Source organism: Narcine bancroftii, chromosome 10 (genome assembly GCF_036971445.1).
Source record: "Narcine bancroftii isolate sNarBan1 chromosome 10, sNarBan1.hap1, whole genome shotgun sequence".
Lineage (NCBI taxonomy): Eukaryota > Metazoa > Chordata > Chondrichthyes > Torpediniformes > Narcinidae > Narcine > Narcine bancroftii.
In genome coordinates this window covers 11,265,661-11,287,668 of record NC_091478.1, presented here as the reverse complement: position 1 = coordinate 11,287,668, position 22,008 = coordinate 11,265,661, and the positions used below count along the sequence as shown (strand labels likewise).

Below are 22,008 nucleotides of genomic sequence, written 5' to 3'. Positions count from 1 at the left end.
TAGTTTTCTCTAAAGAATCTCAGGTAATAAATATTAGCTGCTAAGTCACCAATGAAGTATTCAGTTAAACGTTAAAGATTTGAACCCCATTAGCTTTACAACAGCTTCATTTGCAATATTGTGAAAATGAATAACCAAATTAAATTTAAACACACAAAAAAGCTGCAGCTTCTCAACCTGCTGAACAGAATAAAAATTGGTCCATTATTTTAGCTTCATTATGGCTTCATCTCTAAAGTTAGTTCCATTAAATTTTAACAGCAATAGAAGCTGAAGGATTATTTGCTTGTCAGCATTATCAGCCATGTGAATTTGTTCACAAATCAATCAATAGCTTTGTGCCTCGATCCATGTTTTATCAGTCCAAATATTTCAGTGACCCTTTCAAAGAACTTGTTAATTTTACATCAAAACTTTGAAAATGGCAGGGAGAAATACTCAGAAGTGGAAGGGTGACCGCCACAGAAGTGGAAGGGTGACCGCCACAGAAGTGGAAGGGTGACCGCCACAGAAGTGGAAGGGTGACCGCCACAGAAGTGGAAGGGTGACCGCCACAGAAGTGGAAGGGTGACCGCCACAGAAGTGGAAGGGTGACCGCCACAGAAGTGGAAGGGTGACCGCCACAGAAGTGGAAGGGTGACCGCCACAGAAGTGGAAGGGTGACCGCCACAGAAGTGGAAGGGTGACCGCCACAGAAGTGGAAGGGTGACCGCCACAGAAGTGGAAGGGTGACCGCCACAGAAGTGGAAGGGTGACCGCCACAGAAGTGGAAGGGTGACCGCCACAGAAGTGGAAGGGTGACCGCCACAGAAGTGGAAGGGTGACCGCCACAGAAGTGGAAGGGTGACCGCCACAGAAGTGGAAGGGTGACCGCCACAGAAGTGGAAGGGTGACCGCCACAGAAGTGGAAGGGTGACCGCCACAGAAGTGGAAGGGTGACCGCCACAGAAGTGGAAGGGTGACCGCCACAGAAGTGGAAGGGTGACCGCCACAGAAGTGGAAGGGTGACCGCCACAGAAGTGGAAGGGTGACCGCCACAGAAGTGGAAGGGTGACCGCCACAGAAGTGGAAGGGTGACCGCCACAGAAGTGGAAGGGTGACCGCCACAGAAGTGGAAGGGTGACCGCCACAGAAGTGGAAGGGTGACCGCCACAGAAGTGGAAGGGTGACCGCCACAGAAGTGGAAGGGTGACCGCCACAGAAGTGGAAGGGTGACCGCCACAGAAGTGGAAGGGTGACCGCCACAGAAGTGGAAGGGTGACCGCCACAGAAGTGGAAGGGTGACCGCCACAGAAGTGGAAGGGTGACCGCCACAGAAGTGGAAGGGTGACCGCCACAGAAGTGGAAGGGTGACCGCCACAGAAGTGGAAGGTTGACCGCCACAGAAGTGTAAGGGTGACCGCCACAGAAGTGTAAGGGTTACCGCCACAGAAGTGTAAGGGTGACCGCCACAGAAGTGTAAGGGTGACCGCCACAGAAGTGTAAGGGTGACCGCCACAGAAGTGTAAGGGTGACCGCCACAGAAGTGTAAGGGTTACCGCCACAGAAGTGTAAGGGTGACCGCCACAGAAGTGTAAGGGTGACCGCCACAGAAGTGTAAGGGTTACCGCCACAGAAGTGTAAGGGTTACCGCAACAGAAGAGTAAGGGTTACCGCAACAGAAGTGTAAGGGTGACCACAACAGTCTATCAGCGCCAGTGACACTGAAAGGAGTTTGTACATTCTCCCTGTGTCTGCATGGGTTTCCTCCCACATGATTAGTAAGATTAATTGGTCCCATGGGTGTATTTGGGCAGTACATATTCGTGTACAAGGAAGGCCCTATAACAGTGCTGTATCTCCAAAGCAAAAATTAAAAAACATGGAAGGATTTACAGAAATATTGCTGTTGATAAGCCTTCACCACATCTCTCCAAGTACGTCCTCCTTTGTCCATGAGATAAAAATCTTGCAAACCACTTTCCAGATCCTGCATTTTAATTTTTCTTTTGGAGTAATTTGATAGACACAAATTTAATGCCAAAGATTGACTTGTCTCTGAAAAAAAACATGAAAATCTACCTTTTCATTCTATTTTCCAAGTTTTAAATCCCTCTGCTATCTTTTCATGCTCACATTAGTGCCACATTGGTAAACTTGGATACATTTTATTTGGTATATAACCCAAGCCATTGCTTATGAACTGAAGATCCCAGCACGAATCGTTTAAACGATTCACTAATTATAAACTGTCATTCAAAACTTTATTCCAACCTGTTATCTCATCATTAATTCTCATTAATAACCCTCAATTCCAAAAGGGCAAACCTTCCACAATAATCTTCAGTGTTACACCTCATCAAATACTGATGAAAACCAAATATATTAAACCCAACCTTTCACAAAACAAATCTAACCTTCCAGACCAATTTTAACTCTTTATTGCAAGGTTGAAGACCGATATTCATTTACACGAGAGTAAATGTCATTACCTTCTTTTAGCTACACTTAGTTTGCCAATATCTCAATGGATATTTTCCTGTGCACAACTATTCCCGGACAGAATTTTGGAAACCAGGATATCCATATTAACATCTAATTCCTTCATACAACAAATGATTAACCCTTTAAAGTTATGGGGCAGCTCGTGAAACATTTGTAATTCAAAGTATTAATTTATATTTTGATAAGGCAGCTTTGAAAAAGATGTTGTTTACAATTTAAGTACATACGACTTAATCTGAACAATAAGAAATGGTTCCCAATCTTGGTCTGCTCTCTGGTTTGAGACAAGTACAGGGTAATTGGGCTTTGAAATGCTCAGGTTCCAAAGTAAACACCAATACAAAACGAAGGAGAATCGGCCACACTGAAAACATGCCCCCATACAACTCGTACATAGAAATATTTTCCTCTCTTTATAAATCACTTCATGACATATCCTGGAGAAATGGTCAATGTTTGATTCACCAGTACTTGCAGAAGTGACCTTCAACACTAACCTTGAATGAGAAAACACTTAGCGCTAACCCTAATTAATCCAATTTTGTTTGATAGGAGTAGTGGAAATTAGATGAAAAGTTGAAAATGAAAGAAAGGCTTTTGCTAAATTGAACACAAATCCCCAAAAAATGAATCAGTGCAGAATCTCTCCTGATTAAACAATTATGTACATGAAGCAACAAAGCCATTCAATCCATTAAAGCTTATAATGTACAAAGACAACCGTCTTCCAACAGTTTGCAAACAAGTCATGATCTATCAACGGTCATATCATATACTTTTGGGTAGGTTCATCTCTATTGACAACAATAATTTGTTCATATTCAGTAAGTATCGAATAAAAGTCAATGAATTCCAATGACGTCCAGGATTAGTAGGTTAATTTATACGAAGTGTTATTGGATGATGCGGGCTCATTGGCCATGATGTATCTCTAAATTAAAAGAGACAAATAATATTCCACCTGCACCATATTTTAAATATCAATGATGAAGCCCACATAATATTCCAACCCATCTGGGAGGAATATTCTTTTCAACAGCTCTAGCCCAAAGGAAAATTAAAAATGGCTTCCTCACTTTGTTTGATTTCATAAATAAATAATTCTTTTAACAACTATCAGCCTCATCTTTGAAAAATATAACCACTTCAGATACCTGCACACATCTGAAAAATGAATGATGCCCACAGGTGATTGCACCCATTAACACTGAATATTTTGATTCCACGTAAATTTAAAGTGATGTACAAAGCATTGATGTTCCTAATCCAATGTTCTTTCCAAACCCATGTTATTTGGAGGGATTATTGATTGAGCCTCTAAATAATGAAGAGTTTCCAAGTGTTTATGATTTAACAGGCTCACAAGTCAAGCAAGAAAGCTCAAATGTTCAAAGCTTCATTTTATTGTTACGTAATAATACGTGAAACGTGATACACATGATATACTTTAACTCGTATGCTACAAGTCAAAACAGAGTGGCCATGAACATTGTCTGGTGCCCCTAACAAAAGGGGAAAATAAAATCCAATCTCTTTAGAGTCAAGAGTCTTCGTGGATTCACCTGCAATGTTCCTGAGGCCTCTGTTGCCAGACACACTACTGTTCAAACCATTGGCTGACCGAGCTTCAGGTCCAAACCTCCAATATGATCAGTTAGCCTTCGGCGCCCAAGGACCTTCAGGAGTCCTTCTTGCCCTTAGCACCTTCTGAAATTCGAAACCAATACCTGGTTCCCAAGAGCTAGTCTCCAGCACCCCGCAGCCTGTATGGGTCCTTCAGTAGCTGAGATTCCTTGCTGATCTGTTGCAGTGGTCACCTTTCTGTAGAATGGTCTCCAATGCTTCTCGACAAGAGGGTGTCCTCCGCCAGTCCATTGCTCCCCCAGAAACTGCCACCCCTCGTTCTATGCTGCCCAGCACAGGCACTGCCATCTTTGTCACAGACACCGCGGTTGCAAGATTTAAAAATAACACCATTGGCCCCTTCAACAGGCTGTTAACAAGATGGTGTAAAAGAGCTGCAAATCAAATCCGTGTATCCATATTAATATATTACAATGACATACATCCCTTTTATTCGATACTTACTGAATATGAACAAATTATTGTTGTCAATAGAGATGAACCTACCCAAAAATATATGATATGACCATTGATAGATCATGACTTGTTTGCAAACTGTTTGAAGACAGTTGTCTTTGTACATTATAAGCTTAATGGATTGAATGGCTTTTGTGAAGTAACTGACTGATTCCCTATATTTACAGATAATCCTTTAACCTGACAATCATACAAAATTCCTTAGACATGTCAAGTTCAATTTCCCTTTCATAAATCATGATGGACATGTCTATTTTCAGGATTTTTCTAACTGGTTCTGCTTTCTTTAATAGTTGTGTTTCGTTTGCTATCTTTCAATTCAGTGGGGATATAGAGAAACTGAGAATTGTAGATTTTAATCTACTCTTCCAGCCTTCACAACATGAGACACAAGATCCAAGATTTTTTTTTTTGTTTTCATGTTAGGTGTCACAATTTAATTTCCTCCTTCCCATTAAATTATCTGATGTCTTGGTTGTTCTTCTCAATTCCGGAAATCAAATGTTAAGATTTAGAAAACAGTTGTGACAGATTATATCATATCTTATATTGTATATAGATATATTTTTGAAGGAGATAAATTGTGGGGGTAGTGTAGGTCACAAACAAACACTTCACACAACTGATTTTATTTAAAATGCCAGAGCTCTGCTCAAGCCAGTCAGTCCAGGCTCTGAGTGCCTTTGTAAAAACTTGTATACAAGGCCTATAGAGACTTCACAAGTAGGTGTTAATTGGACCTGCTGTGGAGTGATGGATTATTGTTTTGAAAGCAATAGATAAACGAACTCAGAAGATTAGGTCCGATGTGGGGGGGGGGGGGGGGGGAAGAGAGAGAGAGAGAGAGAGAGAGAGAGAGAGAGAGAGAGAGAGGGGAAAAAAAAAACTGGTTTCTGCAGCTGGCAGCTTGTTTAAATACCCCATTTTGAAGATGGGTTGTTAGTTCTGACTTCAGCCTGTTAAAAACCCTTGTGGTCCATACAAGAGGAAATGACTGGCCGGAGTGTTTCACCTGAAATAAGGGAAACAAAAAGGAACTCTGTGGTGACCTGCAGAAGAAGTGGTTATCATCTGGAAAACCGTGATGTGGCAAGTATCTTCGGCAAGACACTGAAGTAGCTGATTGGAGAGAATCAGTTTGTATGTGTCCAATGAGCAACAAATTTCTCTTTGAAACCAACGAGAACCTTCCTGAGGGTAATCAATTACTTTTAAACACCAGAGCTTGGTGAAAATTCATAAATGTTAAATAATGTGCACAGTATAAAAATTGCCTGCAACCAATGAACTTGGAGGAATGAGAAGTGAGATTAGACTGCGAATCAAAGAACTTTTCTGAACTTATACACATTACATACACGTGAACTTAGAATTAGAAGGGGGTTAAGTTAGGTTAAGTTAATAGTATCAAGTTAAAGTTTGATCCTGTTTTTATGTTTAACGAAAATTAATAACTACTTTTATTTAAGTAACCATTTGTCTGGGTGAATTTCTATTGCTGCTGGGTTTTGGGGTCCTCTGGGCCTGTAGCACAGTAAGTAAAATAAGAAAAAGAATGGCAATCAAATATAAACATTTTTTTTCCCCCCATTAAAAGGCCAATGAGAACACAAATAGAATTTTATAGACTCCCAATAGTGAATGTATAAACATTAACTTAGTTGTATAGAAAGAACAAGGGCATAATCTGCTGTTTTTAAGAAAATCAAATCAGTCATTATCACATCATAAATTTAACAAAGAGAAACTCCCATGCTGGCACACGACAGTTGGCCTCATCGGCAACAATGAGTCGGCTTATAGAAAGGAGGTTGAAAGGCTTGTACAGTGTCAAAAACAACAACTAAGTCTCAAAGTGGTCAAGACAAAGGAGATGATTGTGGACTTCAGGAGGGTGAAAGACCACTCCCCACTACATATCTACAACTCAAGTCATCGGTAGAATGGAGCGCACAAATTTCCTTGGACTTTAAATAAAGCACGACCTATCCTGGGACCACAACACCTCCTCATCAGGAAGGGGCAGCAGCAGGAAGTTGAGGAGGGCAAAATTACCAGCCACCATACAGAAGCACAACAGAGAGTGTCCTGGCTGGCTGCATCATAATGTGGTATGGAAGCTGCAAAGCATCATATTGGAGGTCAGTACAGGGAGTGATTAAAACTGCTGAGAAGGTCACTGGGGTCTCCCTTCCCTCAATCAATGAAATCCACAGGGAGCAATACTTAAAGTGAGCATAGAGAATAATTGAGGACCCTTATACAATATCTGTGAGAAATTACCTTCAAAGAAGAGGTACAGGAGCATAATAATCAGGACTGCCAGGCTGGGAAACAGCTTGTTCCCGCAGGCAATGAGACTGTTGAACAATCCTAGAAACCGTAAATAATTTTCACATACATTTATTTTGGAAATCTCTGTTTATCCATCGTTTAGGTGAAGGGTGTATGGAGTCTGTGTGTGCCTGTGCATGTCTGCACACGCATCTGTGTGTCTGCACACACGTGCACAATGGTCCAGAAATGCCCCGTTCTGTCACGCTGTATATGTATACGTACAATCAGATGGCAAACTTGAATATGGACTAATGGAAGACTATTATTGGGCAGTTGACAAATTGGAAAGATTACTTCCTTAACCAGAATGCTCAAAATGTTGTAGGGAGCAAAGATATACTGCAGGCCTTTCATCATGACCATATTGGAACTATTTTTTTCCATGAAATACCATTAAAGTAACCGCACTTAATGTAAGAAACTGCACAGTAAAGTAAGAAATATTAAAGAAGTTACCTCTGACACACTACATTCATCATCTGAATCATGGTGCACAGCCATCTGATACTTGGAATATAGAGTCGCTGATTGGTTAAAGGATTCAGTGAAACCTGGATCATCGAAGGAAACTGGCACTAGTTTCACCTTCAGGGCAGGAGATCCATGTAAACATTCAATGTAAATAATTGATAAAATGTTTAGAATAGGAAATTAAATTGGCAAAGATTTACTATTTAGTTTTACCACTGAAGGCAAGAGTAGCGCAGGTTCTCCACATCCAGTTCAATATTCATTCAACTAAACGTCAAATTAAGCTCTACAAATTTGTAGCTAGTATATTCTTTTCTATTTGATGGCCATTTGTTGGTAATGAACAACATCAACTGGATGAGCAACTTTTCATCTGCCTCATTAAACATATTTAAAATTCGGTTAGATAAATTTTTACATGATAGAGGAATTAGGGGATATGGGGAGAAGGCAGGTAGGTGGAGTTAGCTCATAAATTAGATCAGCCATGATCGTATTGAATGGCGGAGCAGGCTCGATGGGCCATTTTTGGCCTACTCCTGTTCCTACTTCCTTTGTTCCTATTTAAGAGGGAATTAGATATATTTCTTCAGTATAAGGGAATTAGGGGTTACGGAGAGAAGGCGGGGATGGGGTACTGAACTTTAAGATCATCCATGACCGAATTGAATGGCGGAGCAGGCTCGATGGGCTATTTTTGGCCTACTCCTGTTCCTACTTCCTATGTTCACCCATGTTTCCAAGCTGCTAACATTCTTTATGTTTACCCTGACAAATTGGCTGTCAAATTGTTGGTGAATCATTAGAATGACTTGACTTTTCCCTTGGACCATATGGTCTCTGCCTTGCACACGTAACTGCTTGTACGGTGGAGTTCACTACTGGTCTCTTGACTAATTCAAAACATTATTATGAAGGATACTCTGCAAACCCAGCACGAGTGTAAAGGTTGTTGGTTGGACCGTGAAAGCAATCTATGCAAGGAAAATCCCTTCTTGACAATTTTAAACATGATCTTTTCACATCAATCTCGGGAAAGAACAAGTCTTTCCTCTGTTCAATCTATCGGAGCTCAATTTGAAAATAGAAACATCACCTCTTACTTTTTTCCCCACTGTCACTGGAAATAGTCTCCTGTGCTTGGCATCATTCCAAGGAATTCACATAGAACAACACACGTGCCCTTTCTAAGATAGGTGGGCCCAAAAGTGCAGGGTAAACATTAATCTGAAAGAATTTAATTTAGAAAGAATTCGAGTCTTTCCTGATATCAGGTTAAACATTATTGATACTGTATACAATTTCTGGGCTCTGGACTCCCATAACAATTAAAATTCTACACGGCACTTAAGATCTGTGCATGCATATGTACAGGACTGCCCCAGCACAGTTTTACGATGTCACATTTCATAGCAAAACAGAAGTGCATTGTTAAAACTGTACTATAACTGATCATCTAACTGCAAAGAAGAAATGGCTTCTGATTTTGGAATTGGTTTGAAAATATTTTTGTTAACGTGATCATACATGCTCATAAATTTGATTCTGGTCATTTCAGAAATTGCAGAATATTTGTTATAATTTCTTAAATGAATCTAATGTTTTATGAAATTTCACACATGGTTATAATTTGATTACGGTTAGGGTTTATGTATACAATCTTGTCACAAAGCTTTAAAACAAAAATGCTATATTTATTCTCACTTGCAGTATATATATATATTTTTACAGGTAGAGTTATAAGGTATTTATCTATTAATGTAAAACCCTATTGAGATTGGAAAGGAGAAGAAATATTTCAATGAATACATTTTCCTCTGAATCCAGTGACAATCCTTTCACCGGCCTAGTTGCTTTACCTATAAAATTTAAGAATTAAGTGCATCTAATTCTAACCTGCTGTTCAGTTGCTTTATCAGGGGGATCCTTGTGGATGGCCATCTGGTACTGTTTATAGACCTGGTAGGATTCCTGAAAAGTTGCTCTGAACTGGGGATTTGGTGGAGATGATCTCACTAGTCTCACCTTCAGGAGGCAAGAAGAAAATACAAATCATTAAAATCAAGGACTGAAATAGCTAAATTAGTCAGTTATGAAATCAAAGATACAAGTTGTGATATAAAAATTGAAATACACTAGTATCCAATATCATAGTTACCATAAAACATCATGCATATAAAATTTTTAAAGACGATTCTAAAATAAAGTTCCTTTACAATGACCCTCAATGAATATTAGTTTGTCTCACTATTGCAGAATGCCAACAGTTTGAGAAATCATTACATGCTAATATTGTTATGCTTCAGAGGGAGAACTTGAATTCATACCTTAACATTCAATATTAATTCTATATTTTTTTTATTTCACAATTCTGGTTTCACATTTTACAGATCAACAACTAGTTAATGAAACCACTTGTAAAAGTTGAAAAACTAAGAAAATTGATTCTTTTGGTGGAGATGTATCTAATGCCACAATTCGCAACCAAAACTTTCTTTAATATTTACGTTTCAGCATGTAGATTTCATTACATTACCATGATAAAAAATTCTAAAAGAAAAAAAAAATCAACATAAAATGGTCTTAATGGTCATAGCGAGCAAGATTTGCAATTTTTGATTCTTTGTTCATTATTTTTTTTCAAATTGGTTTATCAGCATAATGCTCCAAAATTCATCTGATTTATTGATCCAACAACTTCTGGAAAATATATCTTTCACCTTTTGTCATTCTGAGAGCATCCACATCTTAGTTTCACCACATAAATATTACTCATACAGTAAAACCCCTGGCATCTGGAATTCAATCAACTGGGAGTATCAAGCAACCAACAAAAGAAAAATGAGGGAAATAAACTTATTTAAAAAAAAGAATAAAATAATAGGTAAAAAAATACGCAAGTTTAAAATGGTAAATGTTCTCTGAAGCAACACATAAACCTTTGGTGAAGATGGGAGCAAATATTCAGCCAGTGGAGTTCCTTGGTTGTGCTTTGCTTGTAGCAGCTGTTGTGTGAAACAGCAATGCTATTGCCCAGGATGAAGAGCGAGTTGATGTCCCTCGCTGTTGGGATGTTTCTCTTAAAAGTGTCTCCTTATCTCTGCTTGGTAAGAGTCACCCTGGTCAGAGTTTATCTATAAACTTGGGGGAGGCGAGGGGTAATTATCTATCATGTTATTGTTTGTTTTTTAGGTGGCTCCGTGGTGGGGGAGGAACCTGCAGATGTAGCAATGGTTGAATGTTTTCAGAGAATGTGATTGAAAATGAAATAAAATGCTTTATATATTCATGGAATTGAACTTTGTTTAGCGCAAGTACTGTATAGTATTTTTGTCTTTTAAACTGTTTATTTTTAACACAGATGTATTAGTTAGGCATTGTAAGAGTATGTCTCAAGCAACCGTAAAATATACTTATCCCATCTACCAATATACATAGGTGCCGGATACCAGGGCTTTTACTGTAATCAGACCTGTATAGCATGGAAACAGGCCCTTTAGCCCAATTCATCCATGCCATCCAAACAAGTCTCATTTGACTGCACTTCAAAAGTTTTTTTTTATCTTCCATGTATCTTTTAAATGTTTTTTGAACCCACTTCTATCACTTCCCCAAGCAGCTGATTCCACATACCCTTCTGTATGGAAAAGTTGCCTTTCGGTTCTCTTTTAAATCTATGCCCTTTCATTTTAGGCTACACTAACCTGGAGAAAAAGACAATCACTATAAACCTCTTAATTTCAAATAGCTCTCAGGTCACCCTTCAGGATCCCATTATAAAAGGATGTTTTAGAAATAAATACACTGTATGTGAACGTTAGCATACTGTTATTCACAACCTATTTAGAAAAAGCATGAAATTAACAAAAAGGCAAGGAACCATTAAATTGAATATTTTGATAAAACACAAACCATCCATTCTTCCTCAATATTCTTGTAAACTTTTTATTAATCTTTTGGTTGTCAAACTCATTGGAAATAAAACAATGGGCAAAAAAGAGGAACATGCTCCAAGCTCAAGAATAAAACTGAAACTCTGAACATCAATGTCATAATGTGCATCTGAATTCTTTATTTATGCTTCAAATAGAACTAGTTCCACTCCAATGAATAGCAAAAGGGCATAAATTGTTCAGCTGACCATCTATGATAAATGGGTTGCAAGAAAAGGACAATGGACTGCTACATTTGTGTGCTGTCATCTTAACATTTCCCATGATTGATTTAGTGAGTGAAAGAAACTTATTTATAAATGGGCTTTTATCTTATTTAAAATATTTTTATCAATGCTGGCAAGTTCATAAACAAATTCTGGCCTTCAAGTATTTGTAGAAAAGCTTCAAATAACAATTCCGAAAGTTTGAGAAATCTTTTTCACAAGCAACTGCAGATGTACAAAGTAGGCATGAATACATTCACTAGATACACTGATAATTATTTAGAAAAGGTTCAGAATTTTGTCTTTATATTATTGGGAACTGAGACATTTATCAAAACATTTGCTATAATTGGAACCACAAGAATGTCATTAAGCTTGCAGAAAATGTCATAGAGAAGATTCACAAAGATGTACATAAACTAGAGGGTTTATAAGGAGGTGGAGTTGGAAAAGTTGGGACTTTTTCCCCTTTGGAGCAAGGAAGCTGAGAGGTGACCCTATGAAGGAATGTAACATTATGAGAGACATAGACAAGGTAAGACCGTCAAAAACAAGAGGGCAAAGATTAAAGATGAGAGGTGAAAAATTTAAAGAGAAGCTGAGAGTAACCTTTTCCATACAGAGAGTGGTGGGTGTGAAGTACAAGCTGCCAAGAGGAAGTGATATTACAATTATATATTGATAGGACTGGCTTATAGGGATTATATGGGTCAAACACAGGCAAATAAGACGAGTTCAGGAAGGCAATGTCAGTATGAATGAGTTGAGCCACAGCATCAGTTTCAGTCCTCTTATAAAAATCACCTTTCCACATATGACCTCAATGGGTTTGACATCGAATACAAGAACAATAAATTCATGTTGCAGCAACATAAAACACTGGTTAGGTTGCACTTGAAGTGTGCGATTCTGGGGGCATAGGACATTTTGATCTCCACAATTTGCACCGGACATTTTACCACTCACAGTGTGGCAGTGGACATTTTAGCACAGTTAGGTTATTCACTTATTATACCAATAATCATTGAGGTTCATGGGATTCATCATGATTTAAGTGCTTATAGAGTGATATGTAAAATTATGTACTCTTTCAGTTGATGGACTTATTTGTGTTTGAGTTGTCTCACAGTGCATTTGACAGTAACTTTAGTGTCTTGGATCATCATCCGGTTTTTTTAATATTTAGGCTGGCATTTTAAGTAATAGAGGCAAAGAGAAATTCCCCCCCCCCCCCCTTTAACGGTTATCTTTATATTTTTGACAAGGGCAGTAAGTGAGATGATTTGATTTTGTTTAGGGAGTGCAAAAATAAGAATACATGCAAAGGACGAATCCATATGAAAAAATGTGAAGTGATTTGTGAAGTATCAGTCAAAGTAGCACAGATTAAAAACCAACTTGAAGCACCGGGGCTCAAGAAACTTTAGAAGCTACTTCCACGCTTCTTAATCAACGTTTGGCAGATGTGTGACAGGCATCCAAGGAGCCATTCTGCATCCTCATTCCTTGAAAAGGACAAAAGAAGGCAGCACAATAAAATGCATCAGGCACCTCGCAATCCAACAAATTTGCTCAACCTTGAAATTCCAGATAGTTTCAGTTACGAAACTTGCAACAGAAGTGATTCTTGGTAGGAAAAAGTGGTGTGATAAAATCCTTAATAATTTTATAACAAACAATTTTCAATAAAATTAATTAATGAATTAATAAGATTTATAATTTTATATTTATTATTTGGGTTGGCGCCAAAATTTCCTAAGGCTACAAAAAATCTTGGCTTTTTTTTCCCCGTTAAAATGTTTGGCAGCCTAATGTCTGTCACCAAAATGTGGGTGCCACGCTGCAGACACCAAAATGTCTGATTCCGGTCACCCCATTTCAGGAAGTGTGTAGAGAGTTTTGGAAAGGCTGCAGAAGAGATTTCTTGGATGCTGCCTGGATTATAAATTATGAGCTATAAAAAGGTATTTTTTTCTGAACCATGACAGGCTAAGGGAAGACCTGATAGAAGTTCAAAATTATGAGATAAAAATAGGATAAATAGTGAGGATCTTTTGCCCATGGAATAAATGTCAAATACTAAACGACATGCATTTTCAGCAAGAGTTTGAATGTTTAAAGCAGGCTGGGAATTTCTTCCCACCCACACAGAGGGAGCAATAGGTGTTTGGAATGGGCTAGCAGTTGTGGTGGAAGCAGACACAATAGTAGCATTTAAGAGGCTTCTAGATAGGCACATACAGGGAATCAAGGGTATGGATCATGACAGGCAAAAGAGATTGACATTGGGGACAGCGATTCCCGTACTGCATTGTTCTATTCCCCAAAAGTCCAGCCTCAAAAATAGAGTTGAGATATCAAGGATTTCACAAGGTTTGGTGAGTAAATGCAATTGATATGACAAATATTGTCAATATCAGCAAATAAATTGACATCAACAGTCAAAATATAGATAGAATGAGGTACAGAAAGGGAGAAAAATCGCAGTGGTCTGGTGCAAGAGAACACTGAAGGATTTAGAGACACCCAGTGGCCAAAATAAGGAAGTTAAAGTGGACAATTAAAAAACAGGCAATTAAAAAATACAGTAGGCTTTGTTACAAGAATGACAAAAGTATTGATTACTTCATCTCAGAAAATGGTAGACTTTGCAGATGATAAATACACATTCAAAAAGAATATTGAAAGTAACAACCCATCTGCTTTAAGGTGGGGTGTGCAGATTCAGTGATTGTAGTAAAAACTCAAATGCTGGAGGCACTCAGCAGGTTGCACAGTATCCACAGGAAGTAAAGATACATTTCAGGCCTGAGCCCTTTTTCAAGGTAACCACAGAAATACTGGAGGAACTCAGCAGGTCATCTAGTGTCCATGCTTGATAAAGATATATACCAACTGACGTTCATGCCTAATCCCTTCTTCAAGAAGGCCTCAGGCCTGAAATGTCGGTAATGTAGCCTTACCTCCTATGGAAACTGCGAGACCAGCTGAGTTCCTCCAGCATTTCTGTGTGTTTGATCAACTTTTGGGTGGCACAATTAGCGTGGTGGTTAGCACACCATTGCAGCACCAGTAAACCAGGTTAGAATCCAGCACTGTCTGTATGCTCACCCTGTGTTGACATGGGTTTCCTAGCACATTCCAAAGGCCTAGAGGTTTGTCGGTGAATTGGTTATATGGGTGTATTTGGGCAGTGTGGGCCAGAAGGGCCTGTTATCTCTATATTAAATTTTAAAATAGATTTAATTTTAACATATTGTCTATGCAGTTGGGCTCTCTCTTCCACACAATTCCTTCAAACAAATAAGTCTTAACTGAAATTAAAATCAGTTGAAAGTAGATCATTGAACAGTTCAGTACAGGAACAGGTTTTTCAGCCCACCATGTCTGCATGGTGCCCATATTAAACTAAAACTCTGCTCCTTGCACATGATGCATGCCCCTCGATTCCTTATAATGTTCATGTGACTATCTGGAAGCTTCTTAAAACTAATAGAAATTTATAAAATCAAAGGGATATACAGTATAGACAATCAAAATAACTTTTCCCTCATATGCAAGTGTCACATACTGAATGACATGTGTTCATAGTCAAAGTTGAGGGGGGGAGGTGAGTGGAGAAAAAGACATTCAAGATGTACAGGGCTAGTTGATTTTTTATTAAACAGACTAGAAGACTGCTGGTAATGGAAGACTAGTGCTTAAGACAGGGGTTCCCAACCTGGGGTACATGTACCCCCAGTGGTACATTTGTACTTTTCAGGGGGTACATTGGGTCTGAGAGAATAACCACTACTGAACAATACATAGTGTTGTAATCTGCAGTCAGATTGCACATTGTCATTTTATTTAATCCTTAATTTTTAGGGGTGCCCAAGGGGTACAGAAGAACAAAAAGGTTGGGAACCCCTGGTTTAAGAAGCTTCTAAATAATAACACATGAATATGCATCAAAATGAGACATGGATATGTATCATGTACAAACAACAGAGCTTTAGTTTTACTTGGGCATTATGTTAAGTGTAGACATCAAAGGTGTTGTTCTTGCAGTTTAGCACCATTACCAAATACCAACAGCAACATTATCTTTTCCCCAATTTGGGATGATTTTATGAAAGAGGCATTTGAAATTTTAAACACAGAATTATTCATCATAATTTTGGATGGTCAGCCAATATAGTTTAAAATAATTCACTCCAAAAGGTCAATTCTATTTTTTTTTTGGATCTGTAGCAAAAAGCTTGTGAATTTAAACCTTTTGGATGAAAGTCATTCGGAAAAGAACTGGAAAAAAATGAGATGAAATGAAAAAAAAAGAACGTCGGTGCTTTATAGATTTGTATTTTTTTTAAGATAGATTGGAAATGTGATCAAATGTAATCAATATCTATTCAAGTATTTAAATATTAAAACAAAGATATCAGGAAAGCACATAATTGTAATTAGTACAAGAATATTAAATCGAATAAAGGCCCAACATGAGTAATCATGTTTATATTGAAAAGGTACCTCGAAGTGATGCACTGCATCTGAAGATAAAGATGCAGAAATAAATTCTTCTAATGACTTTGGTTGATTTGGTCGTTTGCTACGATGTGGCAAGAGAAGAGTATCTGGAGCATCACCATCGGCTTCTTGGTTTTGGGGGACATTAGACATTTCAGTTTGTTGCTGTTTCTGAAGCAGCTTTTTCAATTTCCTCTCCCTCCGAATATCTTTTGCTTTGCGGCATGGTGGTTTATTTGGATCGGCTCCTTGACCTTGTTTTTTTTTTGTTACAAAAACAAACAGGACAGATTGTATCATAATAAAAATACATGCAGTTTCACTTTACTATTTGAATCGAACCAAACACAAACTTAAATAAAACAAATCAACACATCCAAGTTCATCTTAAATGCCAACTTTCTAAGTCAATACTTGGAGCATAAGAAATAATGCAATGAAATAATCCCTACCCTATCTCACTTTTAACGCCCAAGCAACAACGAAAACTTCAGTGTCGAGAGATTGAGAACTGTGAACAGTTCCAAACTGATAACGAACGATGTAAGGGAACGAGTTTACCTTCTTTAAAGTCAAACCAAGTTTCAAAGCCAAATTTTGACAAAATAATTCCTTAAACTTCTCAGTCACCAGAGCAAATTTGATCATAGGTTTACTATTACTGAATGCCAACTCATTAAATCTTTTAATCTTGTACACCCTATAACTGCGTAAGCTATTCTATTTTGTGGCCATCCTTGAACGAAAATTAAAATCTCCAATTATAAGCACTTTGCCCTCCTTGATGGCAAAGATGTGCTTGGATGGAAAGAGTCCACCATAATTCTTTGAACCCTATTTATGCAATGTTTCCAGTAAACTTCATCAATAGATGAAAGGCAGACCCCAGTGATCGTACTGGTCGTTTAGATGATCCTCTGTCTTGGCTTCCAGTACGATGATTTGCAACGACCATACACAACAATGATTCAGTCAGATACTCTCAATTGTGCTCCTCAAGCTGCTTAGAAAGTACAAGTGATTCTGCGCCTTGCTAGCACTTCGGTGATGTTGTGGGTCCAGGATGTCCTTCACAAGCACAGCATGGAACTCCGTGCTCTCCACGACAGAAGCATTCATGTGCAGTGAATAGTGATCAATCTTCATCCGTCTGAATTCCACAAACCTCTCCTTTGGCATGACAATGTGGAGACTCAGGTTGATCTCAATTTATTTTATGAGTCTCCCAACTTCCTCGAAGCCGACTTGTCATTGACACTGATGAGACCAGCAACTGTTGTACCAGCCTCAAGTGAAATGAACGGAATCTGGCAGCGCGGTTGCGAGTTGGCAGCATGAGGAGATGCTGGCTGAGCGCACAGCCCGGAGGTGTACTCGTGCTCGGAGTGATGGGGCATGAGGTTTTAGCAACCTGGTCATTTTGGTAAGCAGTCCAGAATCCAGTTGCAGAGAAGAGTGTTGAGCCTCTGAGATATGATCTTGCTGAATGCCGAGCTGAAGTCTGGCATATCAGGCATTGTTCTCTAGGGGGAGGGACAAGGCTGTGGCATCCTCTGTAAACCAATTTGGATGGTAGGCAAACTGGAACAGGTCAAATGACAATGGAAGGTGTGACTTGATATGTTCCATTACCTGTCGCTCAAAGCACTTCATGATCGTCGAGATCAGTGACACTGGGCAGTAATCATTTAGTCCAATTACTATTGTTACAAGCCTACAGGACCCCAAAACCCAGCAGCAATAGATATTCACCAAAACAAATGGTTACTTAAACAAAAGTTACTTTTAATTATCTTTAAACATGAAAACAGAATCAAACTAACGTATCACTATTGACTTAACAAACCTAACTAAACCCCCTTCTAATTCTAAGCGCAATGTGTAAGTTCAGAAAAGTTCTTTGATTCACAGTCCATCTCGCTTCTCATTCCTCCAAGTTCATTGGTTGCAGGCAATTCTTAGACTGTGCACAGAATTTAACATTTATAAAGTTCACCAGGCTTTGGTGCTTGAAAGGTACATGGTTATCGCTCAGGAAGGTTCTTGTCGGTTTTCAGAGAGAGATTTGTTGGACGCTGGACACCCACAACTGATTCCTTTGTAATCAGCCACTTCAGTGTCTTGCCGAAGAAACTTGCCCCCTCAGGGTTCTCCAGATGATCATCTCCTTCTTCCAGGTCACAAGAGAGTTCCTTTTTGTTTCTCTTAATTCAAGTGAAACATTAGTCAGCCAGTCCTCTCCTCTTGTCTGAACCACAAGGGCTTTGAACAGGCTGAACAAAGCACTCACAACCCATCTTCCAAATGGGGTTTTCCACAAGCTTGCCAGCTTGTCCTGTTCCAGTCCCCGCACGACACTCTGTCCCCTCTCCCAAATCAACAATGTAAATGGTGAACAGCTGCAGGCCCAGCACCGACCCCTGTGGCCCCCCACTTGCTACTGTTTGCCAATCAGAAAACACCCATTTATCCCACTCTCTGTCTTCTGTCAGTTAACCAATCCTCAATCCATGCCAATACAATTCCCCTGACTCCAATCGTCTGGAGGTCAGCTCATTCCACATTCCCACCACTCTGAGTGAAGAACTTTCCCCTAATGTTCCCCCTAAACTTTTCCCTTTTCAGCTTAAAACTATGACCTCTCGTATTGATCTCCCCCAATCTAAGTGCGAAAGGCCTACTCACACCCACTCCGTCTATACCTTTCAATTATCTTGTAAACCTCTATCAAATCTCTTAATTTGGCATTGATATCATCTTATCATCCGAATGAAAAAGTAAAATACTAGCAAGTTTAAGGCAACTTGGTCACATGACAACAGATCCAAACAAATACACAAAACTAGCATCAACACGTAACGTCCCTTCTCTTATCCTGTTCTGACAAGATACAAGAATTTTGCCTACAGGAGTAAGCAAAGCAAGAACCACAAAATCCACTTTTACCTTTGACATTCAAAAATGTACAGCAATCCCGCATTTCTTTCAGGTTCCAAATGTGGACAAAATTGCTATACCGCACTGCCACCCTCTGGTGATACCAGTGTATTGAAAACTATGAATCTTGCACATATATATGGTTTGTACTGGGAAGAAGGAAATAAACTGGTCATTTTGCATGAGATGTTAAAGTGGAATATTCTATACTTTCAATATTTCAAAGGAGTTTCATGATTTATGCACAGATACATAATCCAGCACTAGTTAAATTCTTAATTCCTTCTTAAAGCTCTATAAATTATATCTTAGCTATCTAAAGAAAAAACCAGGAAGCTTTTTCATTTAAAAAGAGTGGAACTTTGTCCTTTGCCAATATTATCCACATAAATGCTAAATTCCACCACAAGCCAACAATGACATCTTCTGCCATCACATGCAGCTCCCTGAGTAATCCTCTACAATTAACAAGAGTTTCCATATAAATATACTGAAGCCCCTTCCAATGCCTAAACCCGGCACAGGAGGCCTAACTCAACTAGATGACAGATCAGCTGTTGTGAGAAAGGCAAGTAATCATTTTAATGATTTAACAATACCTTGGTAATAAAAAATTTAATTTGTTTCGTTTTCAAACTGGTTCTTATCATTCTTGAATGCTGAATATCAAAGATATATGTGGTCTTGTTCATACTTTTGGCTCACTCAGGCCCAGAATCTCACCATGTTATCAAAGTGCTTCTGCAAATTCAGTATGTTGCCAAACTGGAGACATTTGCTGCGTGCACAGAGCTCCCAGCGGAAGACTGTGCTGGTGGCTTCAGCAAAACAAATGACTTGGCCCGAGACCAGGCATTTGGGATCAACAGAAGATCCGCCAATTGTTAATGAGGTGACATGTTGAATGGTTTTGGTCAGTTTCGTAATAGTCAACGACATTCAGATATCAACAGCTAGTCATTTTTTTCCTAAGAACATTACATTGAAGATCCTACTTTCAATAAATTCTTAAAATGTACCTGGTTTAAAACAGTGAAATGAGCCAGTGGAAGCATTAGCCTCTGTGGATGAATGTTTTTGACTCTGGTCCCTGGTATCAACAGCACAGTCTATTTGAGGATTCTCAGCCACTTCAGTAGAATTGGGCATTTCTTCAAGGCTCACAATCTTCAAAGGTTTCTCCAGATCAATATCAACTTCTGACAGACATGTTGCAGATGGATGATCAATTCCAGTATCTTCATTGATGGAATCCATAGGTTCTATTTCATTACATAAGACAAAATATAATTGCAATGTGGACTTCGATTAGTTCAAAAAGAATAAACAGATACAATGTATCATGTTGTCTAAGAGTTATGAAGAACAAGACCTTGAAGTGCCATAGATCCTTGAAAGTGGCAACATAGGTAGATAATGTCATTGAAAAAGTTAACAGAAGAGAATCTATGGACATCATCTAACAGACATTTAAAAAGGGATGAAATTGAAGCTAAGTTTGTAATACAGATTGGGAAGTAGGAAACAATACTAAATGTCAACCAAATAATATGAAAGACAAGCTAGTTTGAGTACAAACTAGCAGTTCGAAACAACATAGTAGTAGATGCTCACCACCACTTTCATTTGCTCCTTCTCCTTTGGAAAGGAAACGTGTCATTTTCTTTAATACTTTCTTTGAGGACTTTGTAAGTTTAAACTCCAAAATACGACATCTCGAAAGATAAAAATGTAAATTTTGGTTTTCCTATTGAATATCAAAATTGGAAGCATTTTTATCCATACATGCCTGTGTTCTTGTACAGCTCATTTACATATACAGCCTCATCAAAATCATTACATGAAGATTAAATATGTACATCTGATAGTAAATGATAAAAACAAATTTGTTTGAATTTAAAGTGCAACAGCTATTACACCATTAATCATAACATGTTCTATGGAAGTCGGTACATGTTCTATGGAAGTGGAAATGCTCACACTTCAAAATATTAATTCAACTTTTCACTATAAATGCTAGATAATTGTAAAGAAACTCCTCCAGATTTGGGACAGATTTTTAAAAGAATTAAAATGAAGTTTTAACTAAGATTCTATTCATTACAAGAAAAATGATTACACAGTTCCAATAGCAATCTCTCAAAAACACCACATGTTCCCAGTATTTCCACATTCTCTACCACAAGAGAGAAATGTGACCAGTCTGTGCAAGTATTTTGTTTTTGAACCAGGATTGAAAATGCATCATTCCAACCCTAAAGTGCCAAACACACACACACATCTATAGATGCTTCCAAGATTACAGCCAGGGTCCCTGCAACTTTTTCTCTGTTCTTTACTTGACACATTTGAAACAGGTGATTAATCTATGCAAAGTCCATCTAGAATTTTAATTGGATGCTTCTTTGTTAAGATTCCAGCAATATCTTCTTCTTTGGTGATGATTCATTTACCACAAGCCGCATTTCCATTTGGTTTCATTCTGAGTTCATTCTCATGTTTGATTCCTTCTTGAAGCACACCTATCAAGAAAGTTCTACTGAATGCATTTCTGAAACCATCTCCTCTTTATCCTTTATGTTAATGGTAACTTGGTTGTAATTCCTCAACATTCCCACTATAGCGTTTGAATATTTCAGAATTTCTCTGGAAATATGCCCTTCAACAAGTTGGCAGAGAATAGAGAATTTGCATCTCCTCCATTTCTTAATTCTAAGCAATCATCTTTCCAGCATCTACGTTTTATTGATCCATTTTCACTGATAGGTGATTCCATGTTCAATTGTTCCAGGACATTTTCTGACTCACAATATACTCCATACTCAATACTGCCACAACACCTCACTCCTCCTCCAATCTTTCTTCCCCCCACCCCTCCCCACCCAAGGAACATTTTATCCAGGAATGTTTTGAGCGACAGCAACCTGTTATCAGCCCTTCTAGTTTGTGCTGACCATTATTCCACTAATCCCATTGACCTGTTTCCATTCCATAACCCTGCAGACCTTTCCCAT

At 38.6% G+C, this 22,008-nt stretch overlaps 1 protein-coding gene across 9 annotated transcripts in view; it reads right to left on the bottom strand.

The window, feature by feature from the left end:
- LOC138744162 (arginyl-tRNA--protein transferase 1) overlaps positions 1-22,008 on the bottom strand; it is a 101,640-nt gene that overhangs the window by 66,729 nt on the left and 12,903 nt on the right. For 5 of the 9 annotated variants that reach the window (XM_069899827.1, XM_069899826.1, XM_069899833.1 and 2 more), the window contains 5 exons: positions 20,609-20,709; positions 20,014-20,256; positions 16,061-16,311; positions 9,289-9,417; positions 7,378-7,506 (listed from right to left, as the gene is read on the bottom strand). In XM_069899827.1, the coding sequence (XP_069755928.1) occupies positions 7,378-7,506; positions 9,289-9,417; positions 16,061-16,311; positions 20,014-20,256; positions 20,609-20,709 (853 nt within the window). The remainder of the gene's footprint in view (positions 1-7,377; positions 7,507-9,288; positions 9,418-16,060; positions 16,312-20,013; positions 20,257-20,608; positions 20,710-22,008) is intronic. The other 4 variants (XM_069899835.1, XM_069899829.1, XM_069899834.1 and 1 more) reach the window with 2 other exon arrangements.